Source organism: Mytilus galloprovincialis, chromosome 9, assembly GCF_965363235.1.
Source record: "Mytilus galloprovincialis chromosome 9, xbMytGall1.hap1.1, whole genome shotgun sequence".
Lineage (NCBI taxonomy): Eukaryota > Metazoa > Mollusca > Bivalvia > Mytilida > Mytilidae > Mytilus > Mytilus galloprovincialis.
The window spans coordinates 49,387,118-49,408,722 of NC_134846.1; the positions used below are offsets into that span (position 1 = coordinate 49,387,118).

The following is a 21,605-nucleotide window of genomic DNA, read 5'->3' on the forward strand; positions in this document are numbered from 1 at the left end:
TACAGTTTAACAACCCGGTTTGGGGGATTTCCACATCATATGTTTCTTCTTCATTTTTGTTTAAAATACAAACAAGATATGTCATGATTACTTCAATGACTTGAGCGAAATAACTCGGGAATAAAAACCATTGTAGTGTAGGAGTATCACTAATGAAAATACAAATGATTATCCTCCTACTTTGTGTTGATTTCATCAAGTGTCTTTGTAGTGGATTTTTACTGCTGTTGTTTTTCTTCTTTATCCTTTGTTCATGGAATTCTTCTTCATGTAATTTGATGCAAATTTACTTCCCCTTTTGACCCTTAACATCGGTTTTATGTTACTTACTGATACCAAATCCTAAACTATATTTAGTATATATTACATTTCATTAAAGCACAAACAAGGTAATAAATGTTTTTTTTATTTTTTATTTTAATCTAGTGTAAACGTATGTACATCAAGTTGCATTGCAATTACAACCTTCATTAACATGCGTCGGTTACCTAAACATATACACAAAGGAGAAGTATTTTTATGTTCTATTTGATTACACCTCTCATATGCTGCTTTACATGTTATTCAGCTCTGCGATTTTGTCAAACAGAGAACAAGACAAATATCAGATATAGAGTTATGTTAGCAAGGACTATTAATTTTGATAATTATACAGTGAGCGAACACATTATAATTTGTTTACTAACAAGAAGCATACAGTGTTATTACTTTGAATAAAGACATACAAGAGTTAGTTTTTTTCAAATGATTGTACCTAAAACAAAATATTAATACTAGAAAAAAAAAGCAAATATGTACATCAATGTACTGGACAAATGATAATTGCTTTTCGCTGCCACATAAAAGTCGAGAGTTATTCCAATTAGCTAGCACTTTTGAAAATCAGACAAATCTTTCAATATACTTAAAATTTTGTTAAATGCGAAATGATTTATTTAGATATAAATTCAACAATAAAATGAATTTAAATCATTTTAAACAAAAAACATTGTTTATATATCAATTTCTCTTAAAATAGCAATAATTATTTGAACTGTTTCTATATGATATAAATTATTCACATAATGTATATCAAAATGATTTCAGGATTTTTGAAGTTGAATAATGAAAGAAATAGAAAACAAACATAAACGACAACTAAAAAACAAAATTATAGGGTATCACTATGCATTTAACAGATTGCCTAAAAACTAAAACGTATAATACAGATATCATAAAGAAAATTCAAATACCACAAAATGAAAATACCTAAACACTATAGAGAATGAACATTTATCGTAGGAGAGACATCATGGATACAAAGATAGGTACCGCCAACATGTACGACAGAGTTGGTACTTTCATTACACCACTGCCTGAAAAGAAATTAAACATACGATTACTTAAAAGCAGCTAACACAAGGTTTTCTTCTAAATCATATGATAGTATTTCGATACAGGAAATGCTTAAATGGATTAATGTTTTGTGTCATTGACAAAATGTGCGCAAAAAAACATTTTTTCTGTAATTTATTTATACACTGTCTAAGTGTGCATGAAACCTTCAAGTTGACATAGCCACCATTTTATTTGTCGTTGTTAGTATCAAGCATACTCGTCATATAAGCAAAACGTTATACCACATCGGCAGTCGTAATATTGTTGCCTGTCATTTTGGCAAAGTAATCAATATCTTTACGGATACATATTTGGTAAGATTAATACATTAAAAACCAGCATATACTTGGACTAAAACGGAATCAGCTCATCAAAAAGCAAAATTACAAATGTATACTGAACTTCGAGGAAAATCCAAAAACGGAAAGTACATAATCAAATGACAAAATGAAAGCTCAAACAAATCAGCCGAAAAGGTAACAATTGCCATATTTCTGACTTGGTACAGCCCTTTTCCTATGTAGAAAATTTCGGAGTTAACCTAGTTTATAGGTAATTTAACATCTCACTTGTAAATTGCCGCATTGAATTTAGAATCATATAATTTGAACACAAGCCATGCGTTTTGTATATTAGACTCATCAGTGATGCGCGAACGAAACAGTTAAGTGCTTTCTACTATGAAATAGTTATTTTATTCACATAATAGTCCATTTGCCAATTCCCGTAATTGACCCTGTAATTAGAGATCCCTTTTCTAGTTGTCTCCCTTATGAGGGACATTAATTTTTATTCACAATGGAGGGCTAGCAGAAAAGATAATTAACCTGTGCGTAATGTGAGTAGTAATCTTTAAAGTTTTACATTACATTTATTTGTTGTTAAGCTAAATACTTTTGACATCAGAAATTATTTTTCGGGAAAAATTAGTTAAACCGCTGATACATCACTTTCAATTCATTCTGCTTTGCATTGGAAATGGCCAATTTTGTCCGTTATAGAACCAGTCTACGATTGACAAAGGGAAGTAATTTGTTTAAAAAGTGTGTAATAACAGAATCACATCTGTAATTGGCAAATCGACTATTATCTTATTGTATTTAATCGACGTGAAACATTTCAAAAACCTGTTCTATAAACTTGTATTTTGGCTACCTGGATACAAGAATGAATTACAGATCATAGAAATACAAAGATAAAATGACAAATGTAACGGCGGCATTGACCAATAATTCTAATGTAATGAAAATTTAAATTAAACTTACACATGGTAGGTTTGGTTGTTGGTGTTGCAGTATAACCTGCATCACATTTACATTTAGTAGAAGTAGTGTTACAAGAAGCATGGGTAACACACTGTTTTGCAGCACAAGTGGCACCTGGAACAATTCCTGAAATTAGAAATAAACAAAAACATATAGAGAAAAAGTTAATCTGACAGTTATCCAATACAGTTCAACATCTGTTCTAGGGAAACTCAATCGGTGCATATACAGTACGTCAATCTGTAAATCAAGCAGAGTCTTCCTTTGTGATTTTGCTTTTCCTTTGTGAATAAAAGCATTTGAAGTAACTTACCAAATATATTAAACATTCCATCCGTATTCTCAAAAATAAACCCACACCAATAAGTAGAACTTAAGTTAGCAATTGAGTAGGTTCTTGAAAAGGCAAAAATGATCTCGAATAGAGACGATACAAAAATATTCTAGTTTAAAGTCTCTGATCAATATCAAGTAAAAACTAAGATATCAAGCAAACCTTCGAGTTTCAGTTGAATCCTTACTCTCAATTTGCAAGTTAATTGGGATTTATGAGGTTCAATCACTCACTACAATGAGAGTTATCAATACAGATCATTATAAATATATCGTTGCAAAAGGATTATATATAGAATTACAAGCCATCCGAAAATATAAGAATATTTTGCAAATTATTATTCGAACAAATTTGAAAATTGTATAATCAAAGTATTCTTAGTATATCCTGCACATAATACAGTGTTTGGTAACTTCACATGGAAGTGTTGAAACTTTAATTGTCTACATATTGAGGACAGGAACAGGTAATGCGCATATGCTCGATCTTTTAACCTTCATATGATTTAGCATTCGGTATATATGGCAAAATGAATTAAGTAAATGCAAAACATAGATCGTATTTGTGTTTTTAAAACGTGGAACTATCACTTTTCTAACTTTTTCAGGCGGACCAAAAACGCTGATATTCCAACACATATTGAAAGCAAAGAAAGTAGTAAACCTACTCAGACACGCAAATATCTATATGATCAAAACGGTCTAAACGAATAACGAGATATATAAAAGTAGATATGAAATAAGATTGAGATATTTATTAACAGGTGTATCCCTAAACTATATATCAGTCAATTGGAGGACCACAATTACTTAATGTATATAAATAGAAAACAGGTAATGACCAAAACAGACACATGATTGAATTTATAATGACTTAAGCCTAAAATTATACAAATATTAAAGGTACGCAATTTCATTTCCGTTTAATAAGAGAACACGGTTCTACAATATAAACGTATATCAAAAACATAATCTCACTCATAGGATAGCTTTGGATGATTTTGGTAGAACTGAAACGAAATATTCGTTAGTCTTTTAAAATTGACTCACAAATTATAAATTACAAAACAATATTCCTATTTCTAGTCTTACTCAGTACGCAGTTTGCTGATGATTCATAATGGGTGGTTTTACACAGACATTTCGTAGCTCCTTTGCCATCATCCTTGCATTCTGCACCGGCCACACATTGATCTGGGGCAGTCTCTGCAACGACGCAGGTTGCTTTTAATACAATTCCTGAAATTTGTAAATAAGAGATTGAGATTATTGCCAATGGCATCCCAGACATGTTCGAAAGGGTTTATGTATGGAGACATGGAAGGCAAAAACATAGTGTAAATGGCTTGAGATCATTGCCAATGGCATCCCAGACATGTTCGAAAGGGTTTATGTATGGAGACATGGAAGGCCAAAATATAGTGTAAATGGCTTTTTGCTCTTTGGACTTGGTTACAATCCTTGCCCTGTGTGGTCGCGTTGTCGTCCATATACAAGGGTCTTGACCATGTTGACGCTAGTGGGGAATTATCAAAATGAGGGAATACAATATTTTCAGGCACCAAATCGCTGTATGTCTGTCCGTTGATGTTACCCTGCAGAATAGGCATATACAGCTTACAACGATATAAGAAGAAACCCCGTACCTTTACACCACCACCACCGAATGCAGTCATTATGCAAATGTTGTTTTGGTCATAGGTCGTTTTGTTTCCCCGCGAAATTCGTATTATGGCGTCTACTGGTCATAAAAGAAACCGACTCTCCTCTGACCAATGAGTTTTTTGCCAGCTTCTCGTGTTCAATAGATATAGGAAGATGTGGTGTGAGTGCCAATGAGACAACTCTCCATCCAAATAACAATTTTTAAAAAGTAAACCATAATAGGTCAATGTACGGCCTTCAACACGGATCCTTGGCTCACACCGAACAACAAGCTATAAAGGGCCCCAAATTTACTAGTATAAAACCATTCAAACGGGAAAACCAGCGGTCTAATCTATATAAAATTAAAAAAACGAGAAACGAGAAACACGTATAAATTACATAAACAAACTACTGTACATCAGATTCCTGACTTAGGAAAGGTGCAAGCATTTGCAGAGGGATTAAACGTTTTAATGGGTCCAAACCTCCTCCCTTTTTCTGAAACAATAGCATAATATCACAACATAGAAAAACACAAGCATAGATAGTCATTATCACATTGAAACCTGCCTGTACAGTGCCTGCCTGTTATGGCAAGTCTCTTGACAACACGACTTGCTATTCGGTTGCCTCTATGAAGTCGACGGACCAATATTCGAACACTCATACGACCAAACAGTGTATTGGTAAACGCGCAAATGCCCTTTAATAAAAAGTTGCTTGACTGCTTTACCGGAGTTCAATCTTTCTGGTCGTAATGAATTTTCTTAGTGTATGTTAAAGGCAATTCATAACACTAAACATTCATATTTTTTTTCGCAATAATTGAATAATATTGCCAGTTATATTTCGGTGGTGCTTAACTTTTGGCGGACTATATATATGATAGAATACATTACTTACAAAACAACATATATTTTTCATAAACACTGTTAAAATGCCGATAATGTTCGTTTGTGTCTAGCTTCATGCAGTTACAGTAACATTTTTTTAATATACCTGGGTAATGATTTCTAAAGTTTATATCTAGATTAATTATTGAGGCGTACATCAGATTATAAATAAGCCGAAGGGCATATAAAAACCTGAACGAATCATAAAATTAAATCCCACTTTAGTGTGGTTGGTACAATAGAATGCAAATTGGCAAACTTGCAGAAATTAGAATTTTTGACGGTATGTAAGTAAAACAATGCATGCTTTAAATTTGTGTTGTCGTTTAACATCCTGGTAACCCTCGGTGGTTATATAACAAGAATAACCTTAACATATGCTATTCATATAACTTGAAAGTACATTGTTTTACATAATGATCTATAATAAAGAAAAAGTATATTTTTTCTTCATATATTTTTTACGTTTTGATATATAAAGTTTATAAGTTTTAAGGTAAAATGTAGACGACCAGGGACAGATGTCAATGAAACAAAACATAGATTAACAAATAATTCTTACTTGTGGCACATTCTGTACCACCTTTTCGGAATGAAGTAGTAGCACATGCACATTTTGATGTACCAGCGACACATATGTTATTTGCTTCGGAACAATCTCCGACTCCGGAACCTGTACAGGTTGCATCGAAAACTGCTCCTGAATAAAAAAAAAACATACAGTGTTTTAGTTTTATACATCATCAAACATCATTATTTGGACTAGTAGGTTTTAAATAGCTACCAACATTGGCTGTTTTACCATCATTTCCGTGGCTAATACCACATATGAAGATTAGGGTCGGCATCATGTGGGGACAACACAAAATCAGGTAGTTAAAATCGTACAATTTCAAATATCAAATATGTTTAATGAATCAAAACGTTTGCATGAAATTGTATATTATGTACGCTCACTCTGTGCACCAGGTTTACCTTTGACGTTCAATTTTGCACTCAGGTTTTGCCTGGTATAGCTAGTTTCGTGTAATGCTGCGAACCTTAGTTAGTTAAACAACTGTTTCATAACAACAAGCACATTACAAAACATTATTTGTTTTCCCTGAATTCATATGATTTCACATTTTTCTACATTACATTGATCGAACGTATGAGGACGGTTATCGTGTCTGACTATGGTTGTTATTTTAATTTTATCCAAAGAAATCAGGAAAAATACAATTGAAATTCATTCAAACTTGTTTTATTTAAACCTCAATTGATGATGACACTTTGTGTTGATTCAGAACCTAAAACATAGCATCTTCATCATTTTTTGTTTCTGTGACAAAACCAAGTATAGAAAAGACTAAGTGAAAATAAATCAAGAAAAGCGCTTCAGACGCATAAATATATATAACGTTTTTATCTAGGGGTCGGCTGATGCCCACCTCGAACTCTGGTTGCAGGATATTGTCGCTTCGTGGAAGACCAATTGGTGGCCTTCTGTTGTTATCTGCTCTTTTGTCGGGTTGCTGTCTTTTTGACTTATTCCCTATTTCTTTTCTCAATTTTAATGTGTGGTTTTTTTTTTAATACAATGTACGACATTAATAGATACGAGTGATGAAAGACGAATTGAATAGACCTAAATAAAGAAGTACATAATTTACGTATTGTATAAATTACAGTGTTGAATCATGAATTGGTACAACATGACATATGATAACGATAGTATTTTGCTTATAAAGACTTAAAAATTCAATTAGAGTAAATTATTATAAACAGTATTCAAAAAGGAGGGTATGCAGAATTAACGCGGTAATCTTTTGCTTTCCGAAAGTCTACCGACGGACCTTCATAGATATGTTGATAGTGTCATTCTATAACGTGTGCATTGAAAATGGAACCCTCCAACAAGATACATCAGATTAAACTTCCAATTCCGACCGAACGTCGGTGCGTATTTATACATCATGTACAGCTAAACCGACTCAATGCTTAAGAAAACGGTTTACGTTATTGCCCTCAATACAACCCTGGATGACTTAAGTTCGAAACAAAATAATTCTTCAGTTACTCTTCATCTAGTCCATTAATATAATTTAAATTGAAATGAAAAGAACAAGCCAAAATATGAAAAAGACGACAGCATGATGATTAGAACAAAATCATAGCAACAACAATAAATCTACGAAAAAAGCTAATTTCGTTACAATTAAACCCAAAGTATAATTAAAGAATGAAAAGTGGAAAGGTGGAGGTAAACTTGTGGATTACAAAATCAAACACGATGATAGAGTCAAATGAATTTAATTGACTTTTTACAATTTCCTTTGCTGACACCAGCTATTGGTAAATCGAGATATTTCGATTTCGTAGTTCCACGTCACAATTCGGAAACATTTCAATATGTTGTACACTGACTTAAGCTGTATACATGATCAGAACATACCTTCAACGTTTACTGCAATATAAATAACAAACACCAACCAGATGCCAACAAACCGAGATAACAGGTCCTGTAAAAAAAAAGAATAACAAGTGTCAGCAAATGTAAAAAAAATCATATGTATTTTACTTTACAGAAAGGCGGAAACTTCAAGGTTAAAAAGGAATAAATACCAGGTTTTTTTATTTGAGTAGAGCGTAGCTAAAAATAGTTTAATGGAGCTGAATCGTATCTTCAACTGACTAAAATGACCACATGGGACTTCACAATATGCCTATCCATCATCACGATTGTTTATACTCAATATCATATGTTTCCTTTATATGGAAATTGAGTAAAATGAGATTTATAACACAGGATGACAGAAATAATATATAAATGTAATACACACCCCAAACCATTTAACTTTTAATACAAACCAACGTCGTATAACTACAACAAAGTCATTCGAGTTTATTGCACTATATATGCATTTCGACAATAAATGCTGAAGGCCTAATAATTTTTTAAATGTTGAACTGACAAAACCAAATAGGAACAAATTTAAAAAAAAAACGGACGTAAAGATAACCGAGATGAATATGTTATATAACATTACACGCTAAGAAAATTCATATATACTCTTTTATCAATAAAATACTTATTAGTTATATTTTGATATATTGAATCTGAAATGATTGTATTACATTTTGTTTTTTATATAATAACATGTTCAAAATTGTTTCGAGGTGAGGGAGAAAACACAGGTTACATTAAATAATTATGCTGTTCTCTTGGTTTCAATTCAAAAGAAAATTACACTTCAAATAAGTTTCTATTATAGTATGCGATGTTTGATAGAGCAGAAGTGCATACATCATAAATATTATTTATAATGCACCACGCACCATATTAAAGCTTTTAAAAACTATAAAAATGTGAAAGACATATCTTACTATTACGTTATTTTGAGAGGTCGAGACATTTCAAAAGAATGATGATTTATTTCCATGCAAAATGTAAATGATAGACTGCACGTGCGTATTGTTGCCAAATGTGCGGTCGTATTATTGCCTGTTGTTTTCTTTTGGGATTTATAATCCTGTATATTGTAATTGTCATATCTTTTTACCATTTACATGTAAGCTAACCTTGATTTAAGAACAACTTCGTACTTGTTTGGCTTTCTAACTATTTTGATCTGAACGTCACTGACGAGTCTTATGTAGACGAAACGCGCGTCTGGCGTATTCAGTTATAAGCCTGGTACCTTTGATAACTATTAGTAATCTTATGAAATACCTTCTTGAACTAACTGCAAAAAATATTCTGTTGTTAATGCGTTATTATCGATCTGATATCTTATGTAAGTAAAAAGCATGTTATGGTGACGCACACGTTTATTAATTAAAATGAAACCTGTATCATTATATATTCATATTGTATAAAAAATGATTTTACAGCATCGATTTCTTAATTCATATTTAGATTCGTAGTCAAAATAATATAACTAAGCGGATGTCTTAAATTTGTAAGTAATAACTAACTGATGTGTATAATAAGTTTGCTGTTCGTCGGGTTTCTGCAACAATTATTAACTTTATTCAATATATAATCCGCGTTGTCCATCCGCTCCGTTGAACAGCGGTGGATAGTTTACAATTTACATGTAAGCTAACCATGATTTAAAAACAACTTAGTAGTACTACTTGTTTGGCTTTCTAACTGTTTTGATCTGAGCGTCATTGATGAGTCTTATGTAGACGAAACGCGCGTCTGGCGTATTCAATTATAAGCCTGGTATCTTTGATATTATTATTAAAACTATTATGTGAACTATTAGTAATCTTATGAAATACCTTTGTCAACTAACTGCAAAAAATGTTCTGTTGTTAATGCGTAATTATAGATCTGATATCATAATGTAAGTAAAAAGCATGTTATGGTGACGCACATATTTATTAATTAAAATGAGACCTGCATCATTATATATTCATATTGTATAAATAATGATTTTACAGCATCGATTTTTTAATTCATATTTTGATTCGTAGTAAAATTAAATAACTAAGCGGATGTCTTAAATTTGTAAGTAATAATAAATTGATGTGTACTATAAGTTTTCTGTTCGTCGGGTTTCTGGAACAATTATTAACTTTATTACTACACTATATAATCCGCGTTGTCCGTCCGCTCCGTTGAACAGCGGTGGATAGTTGTGTCATTGGCCAAACCACATCATGCGTACAGCTGTTTTATGTGCTCAAAGTGCTTAAGATATTTTCACTGTTCATTTTTCATATAATCTCCGATACAGTGTATATAAAGTGCGAATCCAGCTAGTTCATTTTTACTGTTATATGCGGGTATGTCTATTGTAGAATAAAGGATCATGGGAAAACTGTATTTGTTTACGTTTTGAAAATATCAAGTTAAAGGATTTTAAGTTAAGTTTTAACATATTTTCATTGTGATATGTCTTTATAATATACAAACATAGCATTAAACTTCAAATAAGTGTTATAAAAGCATCATAATATAGCATATCGATTATTGAAAGCGATCCATTTTAACTATAGATGCGATGAATTATCACTGTTAGTGCAGTCATTATTAATGTAGAATTTTCAAAGATGCGAGGAATTTTTATTGTAGAATTATGTGATAAATTCACTTGCAACAAATGAAAAAAAAACTTAGTTGATGACTTTAGGATTTATGATACATGTATTTTCCAATTGAAATACAAACTCCTCATTCATTCTTCATCAAATATATAGCTTTTCAAACTTGTAACAAAAGCGATTCTCAAAATGTCATATTGTATTCTTCAGATTACGTTTCTCCTTGATTTTAACTTATATTATATAATAGTGAATCACTGGAGCGTGACAGCAGCGGGCCCTCTTAAGCAGTCAGTGGGCCCCTACTTATGAAAAATTCTAGATCCGCGAATGGATACTACCACAGAGGTAAAACCATGCACATTTGGGTTATTGTACACGAAATGCATGCTACAATTCATTTTTGTTGATTTTAGACCCTTTGGAACTCTATGTGGGCTATTTCAGCAACTAGGCAAAAAATCCCCAAACTTGATACATGGTCAGATTCAGCATGTCAACGAATTCCAAATATCTATATTAAAGGACTTTTGTCTATAAATTTGGACCCCACAAAATTGAAAAAGGGACCAAAAATATGAAAAAATGCATGCATCGGATACTTTTGTTATTGAAGGCATGACTGTAACAATAGGATGAATATACAAAAATATCTTTTTCTGGGGTCTCATTGGGGGGTTCTGATCCCGGATCCCGCTTACTGTTTTGGCAGATTCCCGTATTCCGCTTATTGTTTTGTCAGATTCCCGTATCCCGCTTATACTATGCAGTTCTAATTTTTCGTAATTATCCGTGTCCCGCTAGACTTCATTTCCCGTTTTTCTCTACACAATCATTTGACTTTCACCTGTCACGCTTGCAAAAAATCGGCAATCCGGCGTGACGCTTATACCCAAATGCGACCCACTATTTTACTCTATTTTGACTCATATAAAGCCCATTATAAATATATTAAAAAAGGAGCGTAGATTTTTTCATCCCTTTTTATCCCGTCTCGTTTCGTTTTTGAGCCATATAGATGTCGTATGTGACAATGAGACAACTCTCCATCCGAGTCACAATTTATAAAAGTAGACCATTATACGTCCAAATACGGTCTTCAACATGGAGTCTTGGCTCACACCGAACAGCAAGTTATAAAGGGCTCCAGTGTAAAACCTTTTAAACGGGAAAACAAAGGTGCAATCTAAATCAAGATGTACGTAATTAGTGGTGAAGTGTCATGGAAATGGATAAAAAAAATAAGGATAAAGATCTCTATACGCTTTATAAGAAACTAAATGGAATACATTTGAAATAAATGTTATTTCTATTGAATTTAGTAGAGTGTTTTAAAACCAAACTTTTATCCGTAAGTTAAATTTTATCAAATCTTTCTCTTACTTTATCTATTATTTGAGCAAGTCGGCTAAATTAAGGCTTTACAGCTAATTTCCTAATGCATGTAAAGCAAAACTTTGGTTGGCTTGCTTGCTTTGTTTGTATAATTGTTTATACAAACTTTGTAAATAAGATTGACATTTTTAAACAATATGAATAGGCATAGTTTAACCTGTATTTTTAATATTTGAATTAAATTGGGTGTTGTCATAATGATTATCCAATAAAAAAAAGCAAGCAAATCAACTAAAGTCTTGCTCTACATGCTTAAAGAAATGAGCTGTAATAGATAAAAAAAATAATAATTATTCAGTGAAAATGCACCGCATATACAATACTAATGATTCGCTCCACAGTTAAAATGAAAGAATAGTATCATTATTCGACAGTAAACATGACTAGCATTACGAAATCATCATAGTGGAATTTAGTTAAATATGAAGAAACTGAATGACAAAACATATTCTACGTTATACAACTTTAATAATTGTATAAAAATGAATATTTTTTACTGCAACAACATCTCACCTGTTAGTTATAAAGCACCTGCACGATCTGTTCGTGAAATGTCCTAAAAATTCACCTATTTTGGTATATATTTCACAGTTGGGTGGCTTTAGGCGCGATAAATCCCGCTCGCATCTCTTACTTTGTTTTATTAGTATTATGTATTTCTGAACATATACATTTTAACTATTTTTCTTCATTTTCTTCAAAAATTAAAAAAAGTTCGTCTGTTTATTTATCATTCTACATTAGACATTTATTGCATATACAGTAAAAATGATATTTTAGGATCCGCACTTTACATACACTGGATATATCACTGTGTCTAAACCACACCGGCAAAATTTGCTCGGACTCGATGGTATCTAACATCCGGCACAATGACGGAACACCAATAGACAAAAGAAAGGTAGGTTTCTCCTTATTTTTTATTTTTTTTTTATGATATCGAAGAATATATATACATATACAACTATTTTCTATTGTGAGATGCAATATTTTCTACAACCGTTCTATATTAACGGAGAAATAAGTCAAAATGTATGTCAAAATGACAAATTGAGTGAACCTTGCCTCGAAATTGTTTAATTTCTCGTTAAATTGTTCACATTGTACGGAAAGAAAGGTACGGGAAGATAGATATTGACACCAGAGATTGCAAACTTAGTTATTATGAGCATCTCCATAATTGTATTTCTGTGTATGGAACGAAAGAAATGGGTCATGTCAAAATGGAACTGGCCGGTTTCGTCAATGTATACAACCCGGTTTCGTCATAGATTTCAAAATGCATAACCCGGTTTGGTCAAATAAAAAAAAATCATAATCGCATTACGTTATAATTGATTATTTAACTTCAGCGTTCAAAAGGAGTTTTGTGGGTCGTTGGAAAACAAATTCGTTCACCGGACAACGGCTTATTATTTATATGAGTCTCAGATTCAAATAAATAATAAGCAAAAACTTGAATTTTTACTCTTATAGAACACAAATATTTTAATTTACTTTGCATTCCGAAATTTTTTAACAATATATTCAGATTAAAGCTCTCTAAATATGCGTTTTCTATATGAGTTATGGGAAAATATGTTGAACATGTTTAAACTAGAAATTAAAGTTTACGGTCTTAAAAATCGAAACACACAATTGATATGTGATTTTCTCGCACAAAAGGATGGACACCTTTATAAGTAATCTAATCATTATATGTATGTAATCTTTTCTACAATCGTTAAAAATAAATCTTCTTAAGGATAAACGTTGATAATAAGACAACTGTATATGCATGCATAATCAACATAGAAAATGAATGTAGGATTACAACTACCATGCATTAAAATAATTGTTGTATCCCTTATTGTAACTATACTGCTATGTACAAATTAGTATAATAGTATAATAGTCTCAGGTCATCGACAAAGTTCAATAATAATTATTTTGTTAACATTACTAAAAAAAACGAGTCTGTACTGTCGCCGTTGTGTTATGATGATCGGACACTGATGTTGGTCAATATATTTTGACAATATATACGGACAGACGGATTCAGTTTATTTCAACGTGGACGTATTATTTAAAAATGTCTATCAACATGAAAAGTTCATACAAATTCCAAGCGACAACAACCCGACCGTAGAGCAGAAAACAGCCGAAGGCCACAATGGGTCTTCAATGAAGCGAGAAACTCCCGCATCCGGTGGCGTCCTTTAGCTGGCCCCTTAATAAATATTTATACTAGTTCAGTGATAGTGGACTTCATAGTAAACTGCGAATACATATATATTTATTATATTTAAGGGATAATTTTAACTATGATACAAGTTTTGACACACATCGCGCATTTACTATACAGGCTCTGTTATCGGACGAGTTAAGGTTTTTTCATCATTCTTTATTATTTGTACTTTTGTTGTACTGTTTGTGTCAGCGACAACACTTTGACTCAGTCCATTCCCGAATCAGACGCTTGTAATTCCATGGCTGTCTCTGGTTGCTTTATACCATATGCGTTTTGAACATAAAATAGGCAGGTAGTTTTCTTGTTTGAATTGTTTTACATTTATAATTTAGGGCCCTGTTATAGCTTGCTTTCATGCAGTTTGTGTGTTTTTCTCATTGTTTAAGGCATACGCTGACCTAAACTTGATTAATTCAACATAATTTTTGTGTCTAAAAGAAAGTTGTCTCATTGTCAATGTTTATGGGATAAGTGGTTACCGTCACTTCTTCTTAATAAGACCTAGATATAAATGACGGTCATGTTTTGCAAACCAACTTTTATTCGCATTGAAAATACAAAACTGTCAGATATTGTTTTCGAAAGTTATCTTGAAGTTTCAATTGAATTTGAACTGTACAAAAAATGAATTTGAACTGTAAAAATAATGTGAAAAACATGCCTATGAAAATAAATGTGCCTACCAGAAACGGGGAGAAAGTTACAAATCTCACTGCTATGTTATGGATGCTTAAGTGTGAAAACTCGCTTTAGTGCGCAAGTAACACATTATATATAGTACCGGAAAATATGGCAAGACTGCATGCATGATTAATTTGTGGAGAACAGTATAGACTATAGTCGGTTTGGGACTGTTCGTCAATGATTGAATGCATAAATGTATTAATAATTGATAGTAAATATTGTAAACTAAGTGTATATAATATAGTATAGTAAATTAAAATTATGGCACAATCAAAACACATCCTTTTATTTTTCATCTTTACATACTACTATTATAAACAAAGAAAATATAATAATGTTACAAAATAATTAGATACCAGTGTTTGCTATTCAGTATTTATATTCCATTTAAAATTAGTTTGAAGTTAAGTGAAGTAAGGGATACGCCTTTCATTAGGAAAATGTGTATTATCATGTCCAAAAGTGCCCGTTTAAAATAGATTTTACTTTACAATAAATATATATTTAAATTCTCGAAAGACAATGTTCAGATCCGTGCCAAAGTTTCTTTTCATAAATTGTTTGTTAAAAAAAAACAAAAAAAACCGGGTGATATATATATAGACGAAACCGGGTGATTGTGTAGTAACAACATTGACGAAACCGGTTTATTTTAATTTGACATGACCCTTTTCTTTCGTTTCATACACAGAAATACAATTATTGAGATGCTCATAATAACTAAATTTGCAATCTCCGTGTCAATATCTTTCTTCCCGTACCTTTCTTTTCGTACATTGTTAACAATTTAACGAGAAATTAAACACTTCGAGGCAAGGTTCACTCAATTCGTCATTTTGACATGCATTTTGACTTATTTCTCCGTTAATATAGAACGGTTGTAGAAAATATTGCATCTCACAATAGAAAATAGTTGTATATGTATATCGATATCATAAAAAAAATAAAAAAATAAGGAGAAACCTACCTTTCTTTTGTCTATTGGTGTTCCGTCATTGTGCCGGATGTTAGATACAATCGAGTCCGAGCAAATTTTGCCGGTGTGGTTTAGACACAGTGTATATGTGCTACAAGAGTTTGTTTGTTCAAATTGTTCTTTTTTATATCTAACATTAATGTCTTTATGAAAGTAATTTATTTTTTATAATAGGGATACATTTGTCTCATGAATTTTGTCCAAGAACGAAAATTCGTTTTATTTTTTATACCGGAATCATGGACCAAATCGCTTCTATTTTAGGAAAACTGCAAAAACATTACAATTCAAACAGACAGATCAACTGCAGGGCTGTGCTTTTTATTTATAAAGAGGTGTTGAAAAGAAGGTAATTAAACTCTTTCTGTTTTTTAAAATGTATGGTTTCAATATTTAGACCGAGCCACTTTTCAAAACACTAAAGCGAACAATCATTATATAAAAGTACGCACACTGTACAACAATAAGTGACTCATGTTTAAAAATGTGTTTAATTTATTTCGTAAACAAAATCATGTATAGCATTAAAGCCCATTTATCTATTCCACCATGTACACACAATGAACAGTGTAGGGAAAATGAATAAAAGGTTATGTAAGTATATGTCTATGAGACAAAAAATAATAGGTGTATAAACCACACATCAATATTGTGAAACGACTACCGTTGATAAGATTTCGAAATTACCTGATTATTGAGTAGGTTTTTTAATTTTAATTTAGATGTTAATCCTCCTCCTTTGATCTCAATTAGTTAAGGAAAAATATTGATAAAAAGAGCATACAATGAATTATAGATTATCGTTGATTATGTCAACGAGATTGATTTTCTCGCTTGAGCCGGGACGGCGAAAGTGATATAAGCAATCGGTTGAGATGACCAATGGTAATCTGTTTATAGCTATTTTACCTATGACAACGTTGTCAATTTAAGGTAAGTTTCATAAGCAATGACACGTGCTCCCTTAATTTCTAGCGATAATTTTCATACCACTCGACTCCGCTGAGAAACGAAATTATCAGTCAGTAAGATCAAAGGAAAATTTTATAAAATACTGATAAAAAACATTACAAGTAGAAATATAAAATGTATCTTTACAAAGCTAAGAAACAAAACACGTGCAATGCGAATCATTGTCGAGAAATTTTATCCGGTTTCGAGACGAGCACAATAAAAATATTTCTAGAGAATATTTGATCATTATCTTTATACTTTAGCCCTCACAACTGTTGCAAATGCAACATTTTCCTTAAACACCATCAATTTATATTTGAAGCTAACGGCGTGAAATTTCTGCGAACCTGTATTCTTTAATGCGGTCAAAATAAAGAAAACTCTGAGGGAACTAAATTTCAACGTCATAATCAAGGAAATATATGGTCAGTGAATGTATCTTTAATACTTAATTAAAAAAGTCTAGTTGTTAATCGTCATGACGTAAAAGTGACAAATAAAAGAATTGAATTTTAAGATTTTAACTTATATAGGACAACAGTGTTGATTGAAAATTACACGATTCTATGCCCTTTTGTTTTCCACTTAATCTTACTAATAAATAAAAAGTTTTGATTCGAATCCTATATCGAAACCAATAGTCTTTGGCAGATTCTTCTCTTCTTTTGTAAATTTCCCCGTTAATGGAGCACCCGTGCAACAATGGTGTTAATTTAAATTTAATATTTTTATTTAGATGTAAAAAAAATAGGATATTCAAATACTAAAACAAAAATGTTATATATGTTCCTTCCTATAGTATTATTGTTCTTAAATATACAGAAATTTAAAACTCGTAATTGAATGATAATAACACGTATTAGTGGACGTGAATTAAAATCCAGAATACAAGTTTAAGTATGTCGTAGGTACAAAAAAAAATGTAGGTACTTAATTATTTCTTGGATCCGTATGTCACGGACGTGTTCTAATATCAAAAATGATTGTACGGTCAATTCAATTTGATTGGTAAATAGCACATATGGAATTAACTAACAAGATATGTCATACCTAGGGTCAATGTCATCTATCTTGATTGAGAAATCATTACGAAAACTTAAATCAAACTTTAAAGGTTTTTTCATTATATGAAGTTTTTATTGATCTCCGGTTTTTAGTATTTCCGACGATATTTAAATGCTCCTTGTTTCATACAAGATATATTATCTGTTTTGTGTGTTGGTAACCTTTGTAAAAATATTCAATGACATTTTGAACTTTCTTTATAAGAAAAGACAACTTGATAATTTTGAACAATTGTTGCAATTATGCAATACTGTGTACTTACCATGATAGTTAAACTGGTCAAACAATTGTTCAAAATGTAACTGTTATACACTTTTTTAGTATTTATATAATAACGTGATCCCTACACTTATCATTAGAAAAACAGGTGACATCGTCTCCAAGGTAATTTTATATTTGGATAAATAAAGCACAATTAAAATTAGAAACATAAAATATGTTATCTGTCTGACACAGAAAAACTAAAGGTTATTGATATCTTTAAAATCTTTTAAAATGAGATTTTAGACATTTATGACGTAACTAAAGTTAAAAGAGAAAAAAAATGAGGGAATAATATTACGTAAAACATGGGAATACTTCGAATACCTGTATTGCAATACGATAATAGTTCTTAGAAATTTTGAAACATATACAAGCTGCCACATAACCAATACACGACTGCAGTAGTTTTAAGTGTGAATTAGCTAAAATTTGCAATTTTACTGTTGTCTCGTTTCAAATGTATTGCAGTTTCACTGAATTAGTATTATTGTATCAAACATATTTTTTTTTTCTTCAAGATGGAAAATTAACAATGGAACGTTCAGTATTTTTGTGATTTAACCATTTCATTTTTTATTATTATTAGCAGGAGATGAAGCAGATTACACAACATGAAACAACGTTACTTCAAACATTTTTATTTGTAAGTCCACTTGTACATTCAATCCTTGATCATCAAAATCAAATTATAATCATTCCCCTACTAATTAGTTTAAAAGAAACAACATGAATAAACATAATGTATAAAAACAAAAACATTCCTACTAAGTTGTGTAAACAAAACAAAAATATTCAAATTAGGTATTTTCAGGTAACAATTAGCTTGTGAATAGTCATGCCACCAAAGATCCCCATATAAAGTTTAATGGTTTGATCGTCAAGCTTAAATTCATACATAAAAGGCGAAGAATTCCCGATAAAAATTTAGCATGTAGAACTGTTCTAGTGTATTTATATACTTAACCTTATAGATATACTTTATTGAGTATTTTTACAAGATATTCAAAAGCTGAAGGAATACTTAATTAAAACTGTAGATTATAGAAGTTTGGTTCAGGTTTTATCCACCATTTTCTACATAAGAAAATGCCTGTAGCAAATCAGGAATATGATAGTTGTAATCCCTTCGTTTGATGTATCTGAACTTTTGATTTTGCCTTTTGTTAATAGACTTTCTGTTTAAATTTCTCTCGGAAATTGGTGTTTTTTGTTATTATACTTTTGTTAACAGCAAAGGTGCAATAAAAAAGATTAACTTGTGTTTAAAAGGGTAACTGGTCTTTGTTAGTCTTTTCTCGCTGCATTAAAGACCTTTTGGTGGCCTCCGGCTATTGTCTGCTCTTTGGCTGGGTTGTTGTTTCTTTGTCACTTTCTCTAATTGTATTCTCAATTTTATTTAAAGATTAAAACAGATGAAATTCTTTTGAAAAAATATTCAAAAATTGCTTGGAGTAAATAGCAACACAAATAAGTTGCTATGAAAAACCAGTATATCAATAACGAGCATTGAGCGCAATAACCTTGAGGTTGTTCAGGAGTAGCCCGCCATCTTTAATGTTACAACCATAGTAAATAATCGGTCTAGGTCTTTGCCCAAATCTGCAAATTTGGAGACATATTTGCAATTTATTGGCTACACTGTTTATTTCATCTTCGCTAGCCAAGGGTTACGATCCACTCCCGTTCTCTTCACCCTTGGCGGATTGAGATAAAATTTCGGAGACACAAGGTAAGAATTTTTATTGGTTGCAGTCGAAACTCGCTGCATCCAATCAAAAGCGCCTATAACATTTTCACGTGTAAATGTAGAAAGTGTTTGTAAACAATTGCCACGTGTTTATTGTGCAACAAGTCTTTACATGCCTAAACATACGACCACATTCAGTGACAATTTTAATATTTTTAATCGACTAGTAGAGTTCCTTTGTATATTTCTTGCACAAATGCATGAATGTTGATGTATATTTTCGTTTCCTGCTTTACCAAGTGTGTATAATCCAGACGCTACCGTGTTTTTGTCTCCAAATTAAAGAGTTCAAGTGCTACCATTGGTTAGGAATAATATATTTGTAATGGGCGTAACTTTAATCTTCTGATAGATGGCGCGACATTGTTATCACAAATGTTGGATTAATCCGCCAAGGGTGAAGATAACGGAAATGAATCGTAACCCTTGGCTAGCGAAGATGTGTTTATTAATAAATAAAAGACAACTTAGTTATCCATTGCATTATCAAAAATGATATTACAAATACCAAATATTTGTGCTTTAAGAATTATGTTTTCAAAAAAGCCATCTAAGGGGAGATAACTCTTTAAGTACACAATTTATACTAGACATATGGGGAAATTTTCATTTTTTACCTTTAGGAAGAAAACACCATCTTTAAAAAAAAAATTAATGTATTATAAAACCTATTTTCTCATATTTTATTTAAAAATTCTGTCTCAAAGATTTCTTTTATTGCACAAAAATGTGTTTTTTCATGAACAATTTAAGCAAGTTTTGGCAATTTTGAACGACTCTTTCCTTAGAAAGTAGCTTTGTGACCAATACTTTTTATCACTTTTTTGTTAAAAGCATAGCAAAATCTTCATTTTGGCAAAATATAAAAAAAAAAATCTGTCATTTTTTTTTTCTATACACCTGAATTACCTTAATCCATAGATGCTTATCAAATGCAAATTGAATCTTGAAAAAACATTATTTGATCAGTTAATATTAAAAAGTCCCAGTATCGCAGGACACCTGATGATTGCTTACATTGTACACATGCACATTTCTGGGCTCCGAGTTTGAGTGTTAACTATGTAACTATTAGAAAAATAATAAAACAAGAATATTTGATAACTTCTCTATAAAAAAATAATGAAAAACATTATCAACACATGTTTACACTTATAATTAAAAAAGATATTGCAAGTGCAGTAACATTTTCTTACCATTGTTGTAATGTTCATGCAATTTTTCGAATTGTAAATGTTTAACAAAAGTTTATTATTTAAATGAAAATGTAATCATTGTCGTTATCAACAGAAACACCAGGTGATATTTTCTCCTAGGTTATATCATATTTATTAACAAAGCTATATGCAATGATAAAAAATTCATTGTGTATTTTTTTTAAATCTTGATATAATTTTTCATTCTTGTTCATGATAAGATATTTTTGCATTGTTAAAGAATATTTAACACAGAAGGACGTGAAACAATTAACTTTTGTTGAATTTTGCATGAGATGGGTTTGCAAACAACATGCAGAAAATTTGTGAAAATGACGTGATTAAATATAACTCGAAAGCTAATAGCATTGTCCTAGCACTAACAAAATGGTATCAACTATAAATAAAAGCTGAACATTTTACAAAAATGTTCAAGATAAACTGTTCGCATATTTATCATGTTTATTATATTTCTGGTCGTTGATTTATCTCTTCAGATCATAACACAAATATTGACTGCCATACCCCTGTTTGTTACATTTTAC

At 31.3% G+C, this 21,605-nt stretch overlaps 1 protein-coding gene across 2 annotated transcripts; it reads right to left on the reverse strand.

Moving 5' to 3' along the window:
• Positions 1-385: 385 nt before the first annotated feature.
• Positions 386-21,127, reverse strand: LOC143045193 (uncharacterized). Of its 2 annotated transcripts, XM_076217532.1 has the most exons (6): positions 21,061-21,127; positions 7,950-8,016; positions 6,078-6,215; positions 4,068-4,214; positions 2,643-2,768; positions 386-1,355 (listed from the first exon to the last, which is right to left on the reverse strand). In XM_076217532.1, the coding sequence occupies exons 1-6, from the start codon at positions 21,076-21,078 to the stop codon at positions 1,273-1,275; spliced, it is 579 nt and encodes a 192-aa protein (XP_076073647.1). In that variant the 5' UTR covers positions 21,079-21,127; the 3' UTR covers positions 386-1,272. The 2 variants fall into 2 exon arrangements, with proteins under 2 accessions (XP_076073647.1, XP_076073648.1); XM_076217533.1 differs by lacking the exon at positions 4,068-4,214.
• Between the last annotated feature and the right edge of the window lie 478 nt (positions 21,128-21,605).

What these genes read in the sequence shown, in the direction of transcription:
- LOC143045193 (XM_076217532.1), bottom strand. An exon ending in ATCAGCAAACTGCGTACTGA is followed by an intron (nt 2,769 to 4,067) that starts GTAAGACTAGAA and finishes TTCTAATTTCAG; the next exon opens with GAATTGTTCCAGGTGCCACT. An exon ending in AACAACCAAACCTACCATGT is followed by an intron (nt 1,356 to 2,642) that starts GTAAGTTTAATT and finishes ATTTCTTTTCAG; the next exon opens with GCAGTGGTGTAATGAAAGTA.